Here is a 13364-nt window from a genome sequence, read left to right as displayed (position 1 = left end):
TGCCCGCCCCCCAGCTTCAGTTTCCTCATGTGTAGATTTGATTTAATCTTTTCTACTCTCAGGGTTCTTGCAGAGGACTACTGGTAAAACAGGATAGGCACTTGGGAAGTTTGATGCTTTGATAATTAAGAGAATCTGAACAAGGAATGAAAAACTACGTTGAAAACATGAAGGCACGAACAGGTAACCATCACTATATGATTTTTACACTCCAGTGTTAATAAGAACTAGCTGGTGAGCTTGTAAAACTGGGCATTCTGTAAGTCTAGAGTGACCATATAATTTATCGTCCAAACCAGGGCCCTTTTGAGAAAGGAAGCCATTTTAATAATTATGCCAGGACAACAGACATAAATCAAGACTGTCCCAGGCAAAGCAGGACATGTGGTTCCCCTGTCTGTCTGAGGTGGGGACCCTGCATCTGATTGCCTGTCAAGCCTCTCAGGTGAACTGTGAGGACAGGATCGCTGCACCTGCTGTGCCTACAAGGAGCTGGTTTATTTTCAGAGGTCTCAGATCTACGTGGAGCAAGCCTCAAACCCCGTGAGGTGATAAGAGTTAACATCTGTTAGTGTCAGTTGCTGTGCTGAGTACTTCCACAGGCACCATCCCAGTTAATTCTCACCAAACCGTGATGAGGTAGGCAGCCTTATCCTCCATTAGAGGAAACTAAAGCTTAAAGAGGTTAAGCAACTCCTTCAAGGCCACACATCTACATTTAGGGTGGAGGAGGAGTTTGAACCCAGTCAGACTGATGGGAACCCTAGTTCTTAATTACTGTTCACACTACTGCCTCGGGTTTGCCGGCACTCGCCCAACCCCACCAAGCTGCTGGGACCAGGCACCACGGACAGGAGCGGCGGCCCAGCTGGGGCATCTGCAGCCTCAGGCTCTACGTGGGAAGCGCAAGTCGAACAGCAGGTGGCAAGCCTGTCTTCCTAAGCTATCACTGGGAGGTCGGCTTACTGGGGAGGCCAGAGGGAGGTGGAGCTAGTGAGTCGCCTGCTCGCCCCTACCAAAGAATCCTGCAGGCAGCCGGGCATGAGGGACCTGGCGACTGCCATTCTCCTGCTGGGTTAACTATGGTGGCCGGCCTGAGGTCTCAGTGAGGTTTTGCACTGCAACTAGCAACCACTGATATCAGTGTTGGAAAGCCCTCTGATGCATTTAGTTTATGATTTCCCAACTTTGCCAAAATCCGTCTTTATTATATGTCTCTCAGGGCTATTTTGAGTTTCTTCTACTCAGGGGCTCTTAGAACTTGTGCAGCCTCATTAGGGGAGAAAGTTCGATGTGCATGCAGCCTGCATATAAGAAATGGCTGGAAAACATTCTGCACAACGGTCCAAAGACAAGCGACTGCCCGGAAGTGGCGGAGGCGCGCCACAGCCAAAACCCAGGTCCTCTGTACGTCCAGAGATTACGTCACCAGGACTCCGCCCCCAGGTGGGCGTCTGAGCCTAGCCCCCGCAGGTTTCAAACCCGCCCCGCGCCCCCTGGTGCGCACACTCAGCCCGACTACCATCGCACCGCCCACCCAGGTCCTGGGGCCCCAGCGGGTGCGCTCGCGGGGGAAACTGAGGCAGGGAGCGTGCTTGTGGGTTCATTCCTGCCTCAGTCCACACCCCAGGGCCCGCAAATCTGCCTCCCGATCCTTAGACCCGCAGGGAACAGCAGGGAAGGACGGCAGGAAGGGGAGGGGGCCCATAGCAAGCGGGGTCTAAAGAGTCGGCCTTTCCTGCCACACTCAACATGGCGGCGCGGCAGCGGCGAGGTCCCTCAGAGGCGGTACCAGCGCATGCGCAGCGCGGAGTCCCGGCCCGGGACACAAGATGGCGGCAGCGGCGTTGGGGAGGGCGAGGCGGAGGCGGCAAAACGGGCGGTCGAGCAGAACGTGTAGCCGCGTCCCCTCGAGTCCGCTGCGGGCAGGTAAGAGCCCCAGGAAGCCATCGTCCCGCCGCGAGCCGCGCCAGGGTCCGGGGTCCGAAGCCAGGCGGCGGTGGCCCCTCCGGCGCTTTCCGCTCGAGGCTACCGCTTGCCCCGTCTCTGCCGCCGTCGCCATCTTAGGCCCACTGGTGGGCGGCCGGGCCGGTGGCCTGGATGAGGGAGTTGGGTCCGGGGAGCGCGGGCGGACCGGTCTTTAGAGCCCCTCCGCCGCTGCCGCCGCCACCGCCTTTGTGTCGGTCTCCGACTCTGAGTCGCCTCAGCCCGGGGGCGGGAGCGCGCGGCGGGGCGGGGGGCGGAGTCCGGGAGATGGGCTGGCGCGCGCGCGCCAAACAGCCCGCCCCCGCTGGCGGGTAGGGGCAAGGTGCGCGCGCGGCGGGGGTTGGGCCCTCCCCTCCATCGCGCGCCCCCCGCGCCTGCGCACTTTGGAAGCCCTTTGACTGCTCCCTACTGGGCCGGAGTATTCTGATTGGTGCGTTACTGAAATGATCCCGCCCCATCTTCCTCCAATCGTGGAGTCGGACTCTCTTCCTTCTGGTGGGTTCCTCGGGTTCCGCAGATACGCTTGTTTATCCTTAAGCTGTTGGGCCCTTGTCGAGCTGCGGTATGCGTGGGGGCCGGGAAGCCACAGGATAAATAAAAACTTTTCCTTAGTAATAGCAGTTATCTCTTACTGAGAGTGTACAGTGTGCTAAGCTCTACGCATCGAGACCGTAGAGGTTGAGTGATTCTGGTTCTAAGCCGGAAAGTGGCAGAAGCTTCTGGAACCGGCGTCTGTCCAAACCCAGGGTTGGTATTTTGGCCACCGACCTGCTGCATCCAGATCACCTGGGAAATTAAAAAACTTTTTAATCATAAAAAAGTTGGTAAAGATTTGAAGTGGTGAAAAGTGAGATTAGTCACCCAGTCTCCCAATCCCACTCTTGCGCTGTGTTTAAAAAATACAGATTCTTGTGTATCTCCCCTCCCCATCTCTACGATGTGGAGTGAGGGACAGGAATCTGAGGGTTTTTTAAACAAGTTCCCTGGTGGTTCTGATGCACAGCTGGTTTTGGAAACACTGCCAAGTCCCCATTTGGCCTCACTAAGCTGTGCTGCTTATCCCTCCTCTGCATAGTTCATCTACCTGGTGCATCAGTATCACACAGTATTTCTTGGGGAAAATATTTCAGTGAAGGTGAACACGCTGTGCTATGTAATGCATTGGCATGGATTATTATTATTTTTAAAATTAAAGACCTGATTCAAAGAAATGTGTTTTTCTCTCACTGTGGGTGGCTTGGGACCATGCCCACCCCCAATCTGTGATACGTATGTTTGTTCACTTTCGTCTTAGGGGTACTGTGGTTGGCCAGACCAGCTACATAATTCGTGACATCAAATGTACAAATGAAAACACAGGCCCCTTGTTAAAAGTTTATTAAAGATGTGAAGACCGTGACAGCAGAGCATTAAACCAGTCTCAGGGCCCTTTTCAACTCAGGATCCCGTGGGACGGTGCAGGCTGCAAGTCTGTGAGGGTGAACCTGTTGGTTGGGAAGCTTGAGAAGTACCGTTTTCATCCCCTGAATCCCCAGATCTCCCACAGAGTGTCCCGCCCTGTCCTGGGGGCTCCCGACGTGCTCTGTGTCATTGCCCCTCTTGTTGTCCCTGTTCTGCAGCATTTCACAGGTCTGTGACTCTCTTTTCTTCTCTTTGCTCTGCAGTTGCTGATGCAAGGAATCCCCTGGGCTCCCGTCCACTCCGCTGCTGACCAGCCCACACGCCTGCACTGCACGCTTTCCTGCAGGCCTCCCCACTGCCTCTGTGGGACCAGGGGGTCCAACTGGCCGGAGAAGAAAGCCCTCTCATGCTAGCGTTGCAGACCCCAGAGGGTGAGAGAAAGAGGGACCTTGTTCAGCCTTGAGACCTGTGGGTCCGCCCCGAGGCACCGGGAATTCCTCTTCCCCAGAGGACCAAGGCAGCTCCCCTTGGTCAGTGGTTCCAAACCTTTTTATCCTGGCCCCCTTTTGTTGTATGTGTGTTCTCTTGTTCCCTGCATTTTTATCTGCCAAACTGTACAGACGGAGTAACCGTTCATTTTCCCCTTTCCAAATTAACAAAGATGTCTGTGACTGGGTGTACAATAAAATCAACAAGCCAGTGATCGCTACGATGTCGCCAACAACCGTCAGAGCTTCTGATTGTCATGAGATAATCAATGTGACCATAGTCAGTTGATAAAATTTCAGATAGATGACCAGTGTTTAAACGTGCCTTTGTGGTCTTTTTGTGGGTAAATGTTTGATTTCTTTTGGGTGTTGTGACGCTGAAAACAACTTTAGGAGCACCAGGCTGACCTTAGTTGGCCCCCAGGAGTCTGACAGCCCGGTTGGGAACCACTTCGGCCGTTGAGGCTTGTGCTGGGTGTGCTTTGGGTGGGGTAGTTAGGAATACAAATCAGAAGGAGCTGACCTTCTTCCTGGTGTTTAAAGTATATTTTCACCTGGGGATTATGAAGGACTGAACTCGGTATTCCTTCTCAGTCCTACTGGTTCTTCCTGCTCTGTAGTGTAGAACAAGGCATCTAATTAGATGCCATGCCCCTTCCTCGGCTGTGCTGTGTTCCAGTTAGATTTTACTGGATAGGAAAAGGAAAGAGGAACAGTTACTATTTCTTCTTATGGGAACAGCTTCTCAAGGGCAGACTCTGTTCTGTCTTGTCTGCCACTGTTGGTGCTTTGTAAACATTGGCAGAATGAATACAGCTCCTGCTGGGTCCAGGTACCATGCTGAGCGCTGGAGAGAGCTGAACTGTACCCAGTACTGAGGCCTGGGAGTTCTGACAGTCTAATGGGGAGACAAACCAAGTTAATGGACCAGACTATTTGAGTGCTACAATCCTTCAATCCTAGGACTCTGATCACCTAGTCTGGGGAAGGGAGAGTCAAGGAATGGTTCCTGGAGGATGTGGACCTAGTGGCAAGCCAGGCAGAGAAGCGAGGAAAGAGTATTCCAGGCCAAAAGAGCAACAGGAGTGCACCCATTTTACAGTTGAGGGAACGGCAACTTAGACCTGAGGGCTCCTGTGGCACAAGGCTGGCCGTCCAGGAAGGGACTGGACTGGTTTCTCCACATGTGCAGGTGGTCACTGGGGCCCTTGTGGATTGTAATTGGGGTGCAGTGCGGGGGGTGGAACTGACCTCCATGCCCTGCTGGCCCTGACACCCTTCGGTCCTCTGTGTGGCAGGTCCGGTGTGGGTGCTGAGATGGCCAATGAGAATCACGGCAGCCCCCGGGAGGAAGCATCCTTGTTGAGTCACTCCCCAGGCACCTCCAATCAGAGCCAGCCCTGTTCTCCAAAGCCCATCCGCCTGGTGCAGGACCTCCCAGGTACTGGCGAGGGGCAGTGGTTGGGCGGTGGGGTAGGAAGGGTGCCCAGGAGCAGTCTTGACCCTGGCTGGGTTCCGTGCTTGTTTGCAGAGGAGCTGGTGCATGCCGGTTGGGAGAAGTGCTGGAGCAGAAGGGAGAACCGTCCCTACTACTTCAACCGGTTCACCAACCAGTCCCTGTGGGAGATGCCCGTGCTGGGCCAGCACGATGTGATTGTGAGTGCCAGCCTCGGGCAGGGGTCTCAGCAGCTTCTGGCATCTGGGCCTTCCCCAAATGTACCCTGAGCAGCTATTATGTACCTAGCCCTGTGTCAGGACCTGGGGACACAATGACAAGCAAGACAGACACAATCCTGCCCTCGTGGAACCTACACTCCAGTAGGAGAGACTGTGTGACACCTAGAAAGATGATTATAGTGTACGATGCTGAACGTGTACTGCATGTTGGGCACTGTGCCTATGATGTGGTGTTAACAAGATAGACCTGGTCCTGCCCCTGCACGCTCAGGGGACACACAGTCTACTGGAGGGGCCAGGAGGAGTACAGTGTAGCACCTGCGTGAAGAACTGTGTCAGAGTACAGCAGGATTCTTAGCGGGTCTGGGGAGGGGAAGGGGACAGGGAAGGCTTCTCTGTGAACCAGCGCTTAAGGTGAGAAGGTAGGCTGAGTGAAAGCAGGAAGCGGTGAGGAGCGCCGTCTGGGAACTGGCATGTCGATGTGACGGGGAAGTGTGGGCACGGGCTGTCTGGCGCGAATGTGGGCTTTTGGATCGCCGTCAGTTGGGGCAGACTTTCTTGGCACGATCCACCCCCGTTTTGCAGATGAAGACACAGGCTCAGAGAGGGGAAGTGACTGGCCCAAGACCTCAAGCCAGTAAGAGGCAGAGCAGGACCCGCACCTGAGGAATTTCAGGGCTATGCCCTGCTGCCCACCATCACACACACGCTCTCGGTGTCACCAAAAGACTTCCCAGAGTCTCTTGAGTTTTCCCTTTATTCCTAATTTTCATTCTAGTTCTTTTTTTTTTTTTTTTCTGGCCGCTCTGAGCGGCTTGCGGGATCTTTGGTTCCCCCACCAGGGATTGAACCTGCGCCCTCAGCAGTGAAAGCTCGGAGTCCTAACCACCGGACTGCCAGGGGAGTCCCCCATTCTGGTTCTTAAGGAAAAGAAGCTAACATGTACTGGGCACTGATCTCATGCCAGACGTCATGTTAAACTGGTCCTTTAATCACCTTTTCAGTGGCGAGGTCGGGCTCAGCTTGGCTGTCTTGCAGGTGAGGGACTTAGGAAGGGCAGGCACTCCCCCGGGGCACACAGTTGCAAGGAGCAGGCAGGAGTGGGGCCCAGTGTTCCTCCTGCATCCCAGCCCCCTCTGCTCTTCTCCAAGGAGTAGGAGCAGGGGGGCGGGAGGCGTCAGGCCTCCGCAGTACTGGGACTCCTAAGCCGCTGGCCCTGGTTGCAACTCTGCTGGTCTCCCTCCACCAGTCGGACCCTTTGGGGCTGAATGCGACCCCCCTGCCCCAAGACTCAAGCTTGGTGGAAACCCCCCCGGCTGAGAACAAGCCCCGAAAGCGGCAGCTCTCGGAAGAGCAGCCCAGCGGCAACGGCGTGAAGAAGCCCAAGGTGAGTGAGTGTGGACTCAGGAGCTGGCTGGGCCGCGGCAGCCCAGTCAGGTCCCCCGTGAGCGCTGGGCATCGGCAGACTGGTCAGGAGGGGGCCCGGGGCGCAGCTCACCAGCTGCACACGGCGTCGGAGCGTGGGCCAGCTCTCCTGACCTGATGCCTTTGACTCTTGCTCCAGATTGAAATCCCCATGACACCCACGGGCCCGTCAGTGCCCAGCTCCCCCAGCGTCCCAGGAACCCCAACCCTGAAGATTTGGGGGACATCCCCTGAAGACAAACAGCAGGCAGCTCTCCTCCGACCCACTGAGTGAGTCCCTGCTGATCGGCTTGGGGGCGCCGATCACTGATGCTCAGCCAGCCTGGGACTGTGGGGTGGCAGGCAGGGCATCCCTTTCCTCATTGCTCCCGTCTGTGCCCCAAGGGTGTACTGGGATCTCGACATTCAGACCAACGCCGTCATCAAGCACCGGGGGCCATCAGAGGTGCTGCCTCCGCATCCCGAGGTGGAGCTGCTCCGTTCCCAGCTCATCCTGAAGCTTCGGCAGCACTACCGGGAGCTGTGCCAGCAGCGAGAGGGTAACTGCCGCCCGGGCCCCAGCCTCCTTTGTTTCCGTCCACCGTCAGCAAGAGCTGGGGCTTGGCCAGTGGGGCTCAGGGAATGGCACAGTGGAGCCCAGTGGTTGAGCGTGTGCTGTGGAGGGGTCCCGGCTCCACTAACCACTGGCTCTGTGACCTCGGGTTTATCGATGAACTTCTCTGCCCTTGAGTTTCCTCATCTGTAAGACAGCGACAGTAACAGTGCCTACATACAGGGTGGCTGGGATCAGTAACGCCAAAGCAACAGAAACAATCATTAACACTTCCAGTGCTGTCTGCCAGGCACTGTTCGAAGCCTTTCTATGTATCCGTAAAGGAGCATAAAAACCCGAGCACCGCTACCTCACAGGATTACTACAAGGAGGAAATGCGTAATAAACTGTAGCTTTTATGAATTAGTAGATAAGCCTGCTTAACTTGGCTGAAATATAGACTCCATCCCTCCCCTCTTTGTTACTCTTTGTAACACCCTTTATAAAACTAGCAATTCTCAGAATACTCTGGGAAATGTTGCCTAGGACTCAGCTCCTGACATAACAGGGGCTGTCTTGTTTACGGTTGCACCTCCAGTGCCCACGCCATGCCTCCTGTGCCGGCTGGCGTGGAGCCCGCTGACTGAATCCAGACCTTCATCAGCTCTCCTGTCCCATAGGCATCGAGCCCCCCCGGGAATCCTTCAACCGCTGGATGTTGGAGCGCAAGGTCGTGGACAAAGGCTCTGATCCCCTGTTGCCGAGCAACTGCGAACCGGTCGTGTCACCTTCCATGTTTCGCGAAATCATGAATGACATTCCCATCAGGTACAGCCCGGCAGCTGGGGCCGACCCCAGCAACTTGGTTTGTGTGCCCAGGCCGGTATAGAAGGGCTCTAACTCTGCCTACTCTCTAACCCAGGTTATCCCGAATCAAGTTCCGGGAGGAAGCCAAGCGTCTGCTCTTCAAATACGCAGAGGCTGCCAGGCGGCTCATCGAGTCCAGGTTTGGCTCTGTCTCGTGACCCTGGCACAAGGGGGCTCTGACCAGAGTTGGGGAGGGCACAGGCCATTTGGCCCGCTCTCAGGGCCCTGTCGTTGCTCTTGGTGGCAGGAGTGGGGCCAGCTCCCAAAGGCAGAACAAGGGTCATGATGTCAGCCTGGGTGTTGATGCCCAAATGCCAGTGGAAGTAGGATGGGAGGAGGAGGGAGGGTGGAGCAGACGCTTAACAGCCGGCCCCTTTATGTACCCTCCACTGGCAGGAGTGCATCTCCCGACAGCAGGAAGGTGGTCAAGTGGAACGTGGAGGATACCTTCAGCTGGCTGCGGAAGGACCACTCCGCCTCCAAGGAGGACTATATGGTGAGTGGCCCCAGCCGGAAGGCCAGTGGTGGAAAGGCTCTGTGGCCACTGTCTCCGAGAAGCCCACTCTGCCTGCCAAGGCTGGGCGGGCCCCACGGCAGCCTCCTGTGCAGTACAGTGGGCCTGTGACAGTCATCAGTCCCCAAACTCACGTCTGTGAAGATGTTCCTCTAGGCTCCTGGCTTTCTCCCAAAGAACATTTCTATCCGCGTTCTTAATAGAATCCTGTGCTCGGCCACACACCATAAGTAGCTGCCTTTTCAACTTAATGAATGTTCAACACCTCCCTTTAGATTTTTGGAAACAGATCGACAGACTGCCTTTTCTTGGGTGTGTGTGTGTGGCCTTCTTTCAGTTAAGAGCTACCACCAGATTCAATCGCCCACTTTAATGTGTCCAAAACAATTCTGTTTTCTGGCCCAAACCCATCACTTCTTTAACTCTCCACCAGTGCTAGCAATGGGCTTTCTTTTCAGGACCATTTTTCACAAGGGACAAGGTTTCGCACTTCACGATAGTAACTGTGTACTTGACACATAGAGAGTGACAAAGGTAGGTGTACTCACTAGCCAGAGTGACTCATTTTCACCCATCACTTTGACACGTGCAATTCAGCATAATTACAAATGCCTACAGTTAACCTTACAAATTGCTAAAAGCTCAAATTGCAAATCTGCAGTGACCAAAGAGCCCCTGTTTTACAATAGTCTTTCTCCCCATAGACTGCAAATGCCTTATAAGCAAGGATTGTGCCTGGTTTGTCTGTTTCCCCAGCAAGTATCAAGGGATTTGGCCCAGTGTAACCCCAACAATAAGTGCTGGCATTTATTGGACACTTACTGTATGCCCGGGGCTTTCGAAGCCCTTAATGGGAATGATCGCATTTAATATTCAAACTGCCCTGTTAGGTAAGTATTTTGTGTTCCCTTAGCAGTTGAGGAGTAAGATTCACAGATGCTGAGGGATTTGTCAAAGTGACACAGCTAGTAAGTAGCAGAGCCTATTTCAGAATGAGGACTGTTGGAATCTAACAGCCCTCCCCAGCCAGCCCACTAGAGCCCTGATCAGGAGTGTCTCCTCCAGGATCGCCTGGAGCATCTACGGAGGCAGTGTGGCCCCCACGTCTCGGCTGCAGCCAAGGACTCCGTGGAAGGTATCTGCAGTAAGATCTACCACATCTCTCTGGAGTACGTCAAACGGATCCGAGAGAAGCACCTTGCCATTCTCAAGGAAAACAACATCCCAGGTAGGGCGCCATCAACTCAGTATCCCGGGCCCTGACTGAAGGGACAAGTGAGGCTGAGCCTCAAGGCCGCCGACTGGTGTGGGGAAGCCTGTTTCTCCCGGCAGTGCTTGGGGCGAGACCTGCTGTGGCCTTCGGCTCTGGGGTTTCAGCACTCCTCTAGGAAACAGGAGAGGGGATGAGAAAGGGAGAGCCGGAGGAGGGAGAGCAAGACAGGCCAGGGTAAGTAGTTAGGTGGACCTGCTTTCACATCCGCTCTCTGCAAGCCTCACTGAGGTGTGACACCTGGCCACAGGAGCATGTGAGGATTCCGTGGGAACTAAAGTGCTGAGCCCCAAAAGATCCCTAAATAAGGTATTGTGACTATTACGATGAAGGCAGTGCAGGTCTCATACTTCTGCATGGCAGCAAACCCACAGCTTGCCTACCAGGCCCCAAGGCATGGTGGCCCGGGGGCCCGAGTCAGTTCGGAGCGTGTTGACGTGGGCCACCGGTTCTTGCTCCTGCCAGTTGCCTAGCTGTTTCCTTAGTTACCGAACTGTCTGAGCTGCAGTTTACTCCTCCACAGGGTGAGACTTACCGCCCTTGGTTACTGGGATGCGCGTGTGAAGCGCCTGGCCCTCGGTAGGCACTGAGGCTGTCCAGGGTGAGAGTTGGCGGCCCCTCACTATTCTCCTGCCCACAGAGGAGGTGGAGGCCCCCGAGGTGGAGCCCCGCCTGGTGTACTGCTACCCGGTACGGCTGGCCGTGTCTGCACCTCCCATGCCCAGCGTGGAAATGCACGTGGAGAATAACGTGGTCTGCATCCGGTATAAGGGCGAGATGGTCAAGGTCAGCCGCAACTACTTCAGCAAGCTGGTAAGAGCTGGGGGGTGGGGGAGGCAGGTGCCCCCAGGAGGGGGATGTGAGGGCTGATCTTACTGGACCTGGAGTCCTCTGCAGGAGGCAGTGACGAGGGAGGGAAGGGCTGCTGCTGAAGCCCCCTGCTTTCTGTCCTACAGTGGCTCCTTTACCGCTACAGCTGCATCGACGATTCTGCCTTTGAGAGGTTCCTGCCCCGAGTCTGGTGTCTTCTCCGCCGGTACCAGGTACGGGCCTGGGGCAGCTGGAGGGGGGGCTCCTCTGCGGGGCGGGGAGGCTGTGCCCCAGAGGCTGAGCACGGCTGCTCTGCAGATGATGTTCGGCGTGGGCCTCTACGAGGGGACAGGCCTGCAGGGGTCGCTGCCCGTGCACGTCTTCGAGGCCCTCCACCGACTTTTCGGCGTCAGCTTCGAGTGCTTCGCCTCACCCCTCAACTGCTACTTTCGCCAGTACTGCTCCGCCTTCCCCGACACGGACGGCTACTTTGGCTCCCGCGGGTGAGAGTCCGGGGCCGGTGGGTTCCCTCTTGCCCAGGCAGCCATCCTCCAGAGCACAGAGCCCACCTTGGTCAGCTGCTTCCCGAGGCTTGAGGGCTTTGGAGCTGGGCAGTTTTGGGTGTAATCCCTGCCCCGCCCCCCACCAGCTGTGTGACCTTGGACATGTGGCTCAATGTCTGGGAGCCTGTGCCACGCCCTCACCCAGCTCGTGGTACCCCTCACCCAGCCTGTGGCTCTCAGGAGAATTAGCCCAGGTGTGGAGTAGCAGCGCCTGGTTCCAGGCACTGAGAGGAGTGAGAGGCGTGGCGGGGGCCTGGGGGTGCGGACGGGAGGGGGAGCTGCGGCCAGGCCGGCAAGAGGGCAAGCTCAGCAGCAGGGGATTCCTGGGCGTGGCTCATGCTGTGGTGGCACTGGGGTCAGAACTGGACTGGGGCTCCAGCTCCTCCACTAACCAGTTCAGTGGACTTGGGCCACCAAGCCTGAGCCTCTGTGTCCTCATCCATTCAACAGAGATGGCCACACCTTGTCCCAGAACAAATTAAGGGTGACTCTTGGCCTCTGGCCTGACCAGAGCCATCTCTCCAACTTGGCTGCCTACACACGGGGGCAGCGCCTGTTCTTGGTGGAGGGGCTGGGTCCTGGTGGGACCTGAAATGCTCACCTCTGTCCCCAGGCCCTGCCTGGACTTCTCCCCGCTGAGTGGTTCCTTCGAGGCCAACCCTCCGTTTTGCGAGGAGCTCATGGACGCCATGGTCTCTCACTTCGAGGTGGGTGTGTCGCCACGGGTGGGGGGTGGCGAGCAAGATGGCCGGCCGCTGGAGGGCAAGGCCCTGATGGCCACCGTGGGCCCCTCCCACAGAAACTGCTCGAGAGCTCGCCAGAGCCCCTGTCCTTCATCGTGTTCATCCCCGAGTGGCGGGAACCCCCAACCCCAGCGCTCACCCGCATGGAGCAGAGCCGCTTCAAGCGCCACCAGCTGGTCCTGCCCGCCTTCGAGCACGAGTACCGCAGCGGCTCCCAACACGTCTGCAAGAAGTGGGTGCTGGGCGGGTGGGGCAGGAGGGCTGGGCTGCCGGGCAGGGCTGACCAGGCCGGGCCGGGCCCCTCCCTGAGCTGCTGCCTCTGCCCGCAGGGAGGAAATGCACTACAAGGCCGTCCACAGCACGGCCGTGCTCTTCCTACAGAACGACCCTGGATTTGCCAAGTGGGGGCCAACGCCCGAGCGGCTGCAGGAGTTGAGCGCCGCCTACCGGCAGTCGGGCCGCAGCCATGGCTCTGTCGGCTCCTCGTCGTCCTCCTCCTCCTCGGAGGCCAAGGACCGGGACTCAGGCCGCGAGCAGGGCCCCAGCCGGGAGCCTCACTCCACTTAACACATCCTGCGGGGAGGAGGAGCCCCAGGGTGCTGGTCTGGACTGCTGGCGCTCAGGCCTCTTGGGGCTGAGTGGATCCCAGGACCCTCCTTCTGGGGTGGCAGCAGGACCCAGACTGCCAATGACATAGGAAGATTACAGCTCTGCCAGGGCTTCCCCTCCCTGCCCGCATCCCCTCAACCTCCCACCTCAAGCTCACTCCAAGTCCCCTGTAAATAGGCCCCATGCCTTCCCTTCCTTCCCCCGCCCCCATCGTTGTTGCCACCTTGTTTCATTTGTAAAAGGAAATACAGAACCACCTCCCCCCTCAAGAATGTGTGAGGGTCTTGAGGGCAGAGAAGGCTGAGGAACCTGGAGCAACTTCTGGGACCACAGGCAGCTACACCCAGGCTCACCTTCTCATGAGCCCTGGGCCTTCACACCCAACGCAGGGCTCCGGTATCTTAACTAACTTCTCATCCTGTCGTCCCCACAACTGGGTCCCTGGTGGCCTCCGCCTATGCCCAGGAGGTCTGAAGGGT

At 56.8% G+C, this 13364-nt stretch overlaps 1 protein-coding gene across 3 annotated transcripts; it reads left to right on the top strand.

Annotated features, from left to right (window-relative positions):
- Window positions 1–244: 244 nt before the first annotated feature.
- Window positions 245–13157, top strand: PCIF1 (phosphorylated CTD interacting factor 1). 3 transcript variants are annotated; one of them, XM_082361726.1, is made up of 17 exons: window positions 245–1929; window positions 3651–3917; window positions 5174–5316; window positions 5407–5531; window positions 6802–6939; window positions 7117–7247; window positions 7362–7516; window positions 8190–8337; window positions 8432–8515; window positions 8773–8872; window positions 9956–10118; window positions 10801–10973; window positions 11117–11203; window positions 11289–11473; window positions 12147–12240; window positions 12333–12508; window positions 12606–13157. In XM_082361726.1, the coding sequence occupies exons 3-17, from the start codon at window positions 5193–5195 to the stop codon at window positions 12841–12843; spliced, it is 2121 nt and encodes a 706-aa protein (XP_082217852.1). In that variant the 5' UTR covers window positions 245–1929; window positions 3651–3917; window positions 5174–5192; the 3' UTR covers window positions 12844–13157. The 3 variants fall into 3 exon arrangements, with proteins under 3 accessions (XP_082217852.1, XP_082217853.1, XP_082217854.1); XM_082361727.1 differs by having other exon boundaries at window positions 246–1929; window positions 3651–3818; XM_082361728.1 differs by lacking the exons at window positions 245–1929; window positions 3651–3917; window positions 5174–5316 and having other exon boundaries at window positions 6704–6939.
- The last annotated feature ends 207 nt before the right edge of the window (window positions 13158–13364 follow it).

The sequence above is a fragment of the Balaenoptera borealis genome (assembly GCF_965194805.1).
Source record: "Balaenoptera borealis genome assembly, chromosome: 16".
Taxonomy (NCBI): Eukaryota; Metazoa; Chordata; class Mammalia; order Artiodactyla; family Balaenopteridae; genus Balaenoptera; species Balaenoptera borealis.
The sequence above is the reverse complement of the archived record's forward strand: the minus strand, read 5'-3'. Positions and strand labels throughout refer to the sequence as shown.

Excerpts from the sequence above, each read along its gene's own strand:
- PCIF1 (XM_082361726.1), top strand. The coding sequence starts at position 5,193 with ATGGCCAATGAGAATCACGGCAGCCCCCGGGAGGAAGCATCCTTGTTG. Across the intron at positions 5,317-5,406 it reads CCTGGTGCAGGACCTCCCAG|AGGAGCTGGTGCATGCCGGT; the intron begins GTACTGGCGAGG and ends GCTTGTTTGCAG. Across the intron at positions 11,474-12,146 it reads GGCTACTTTGGCTCCCGCGG|GCCCTGCCTGGACTTCTCCC; the intron begins GTGAGAGTCCGG and ends CTCTGTCCCCAG.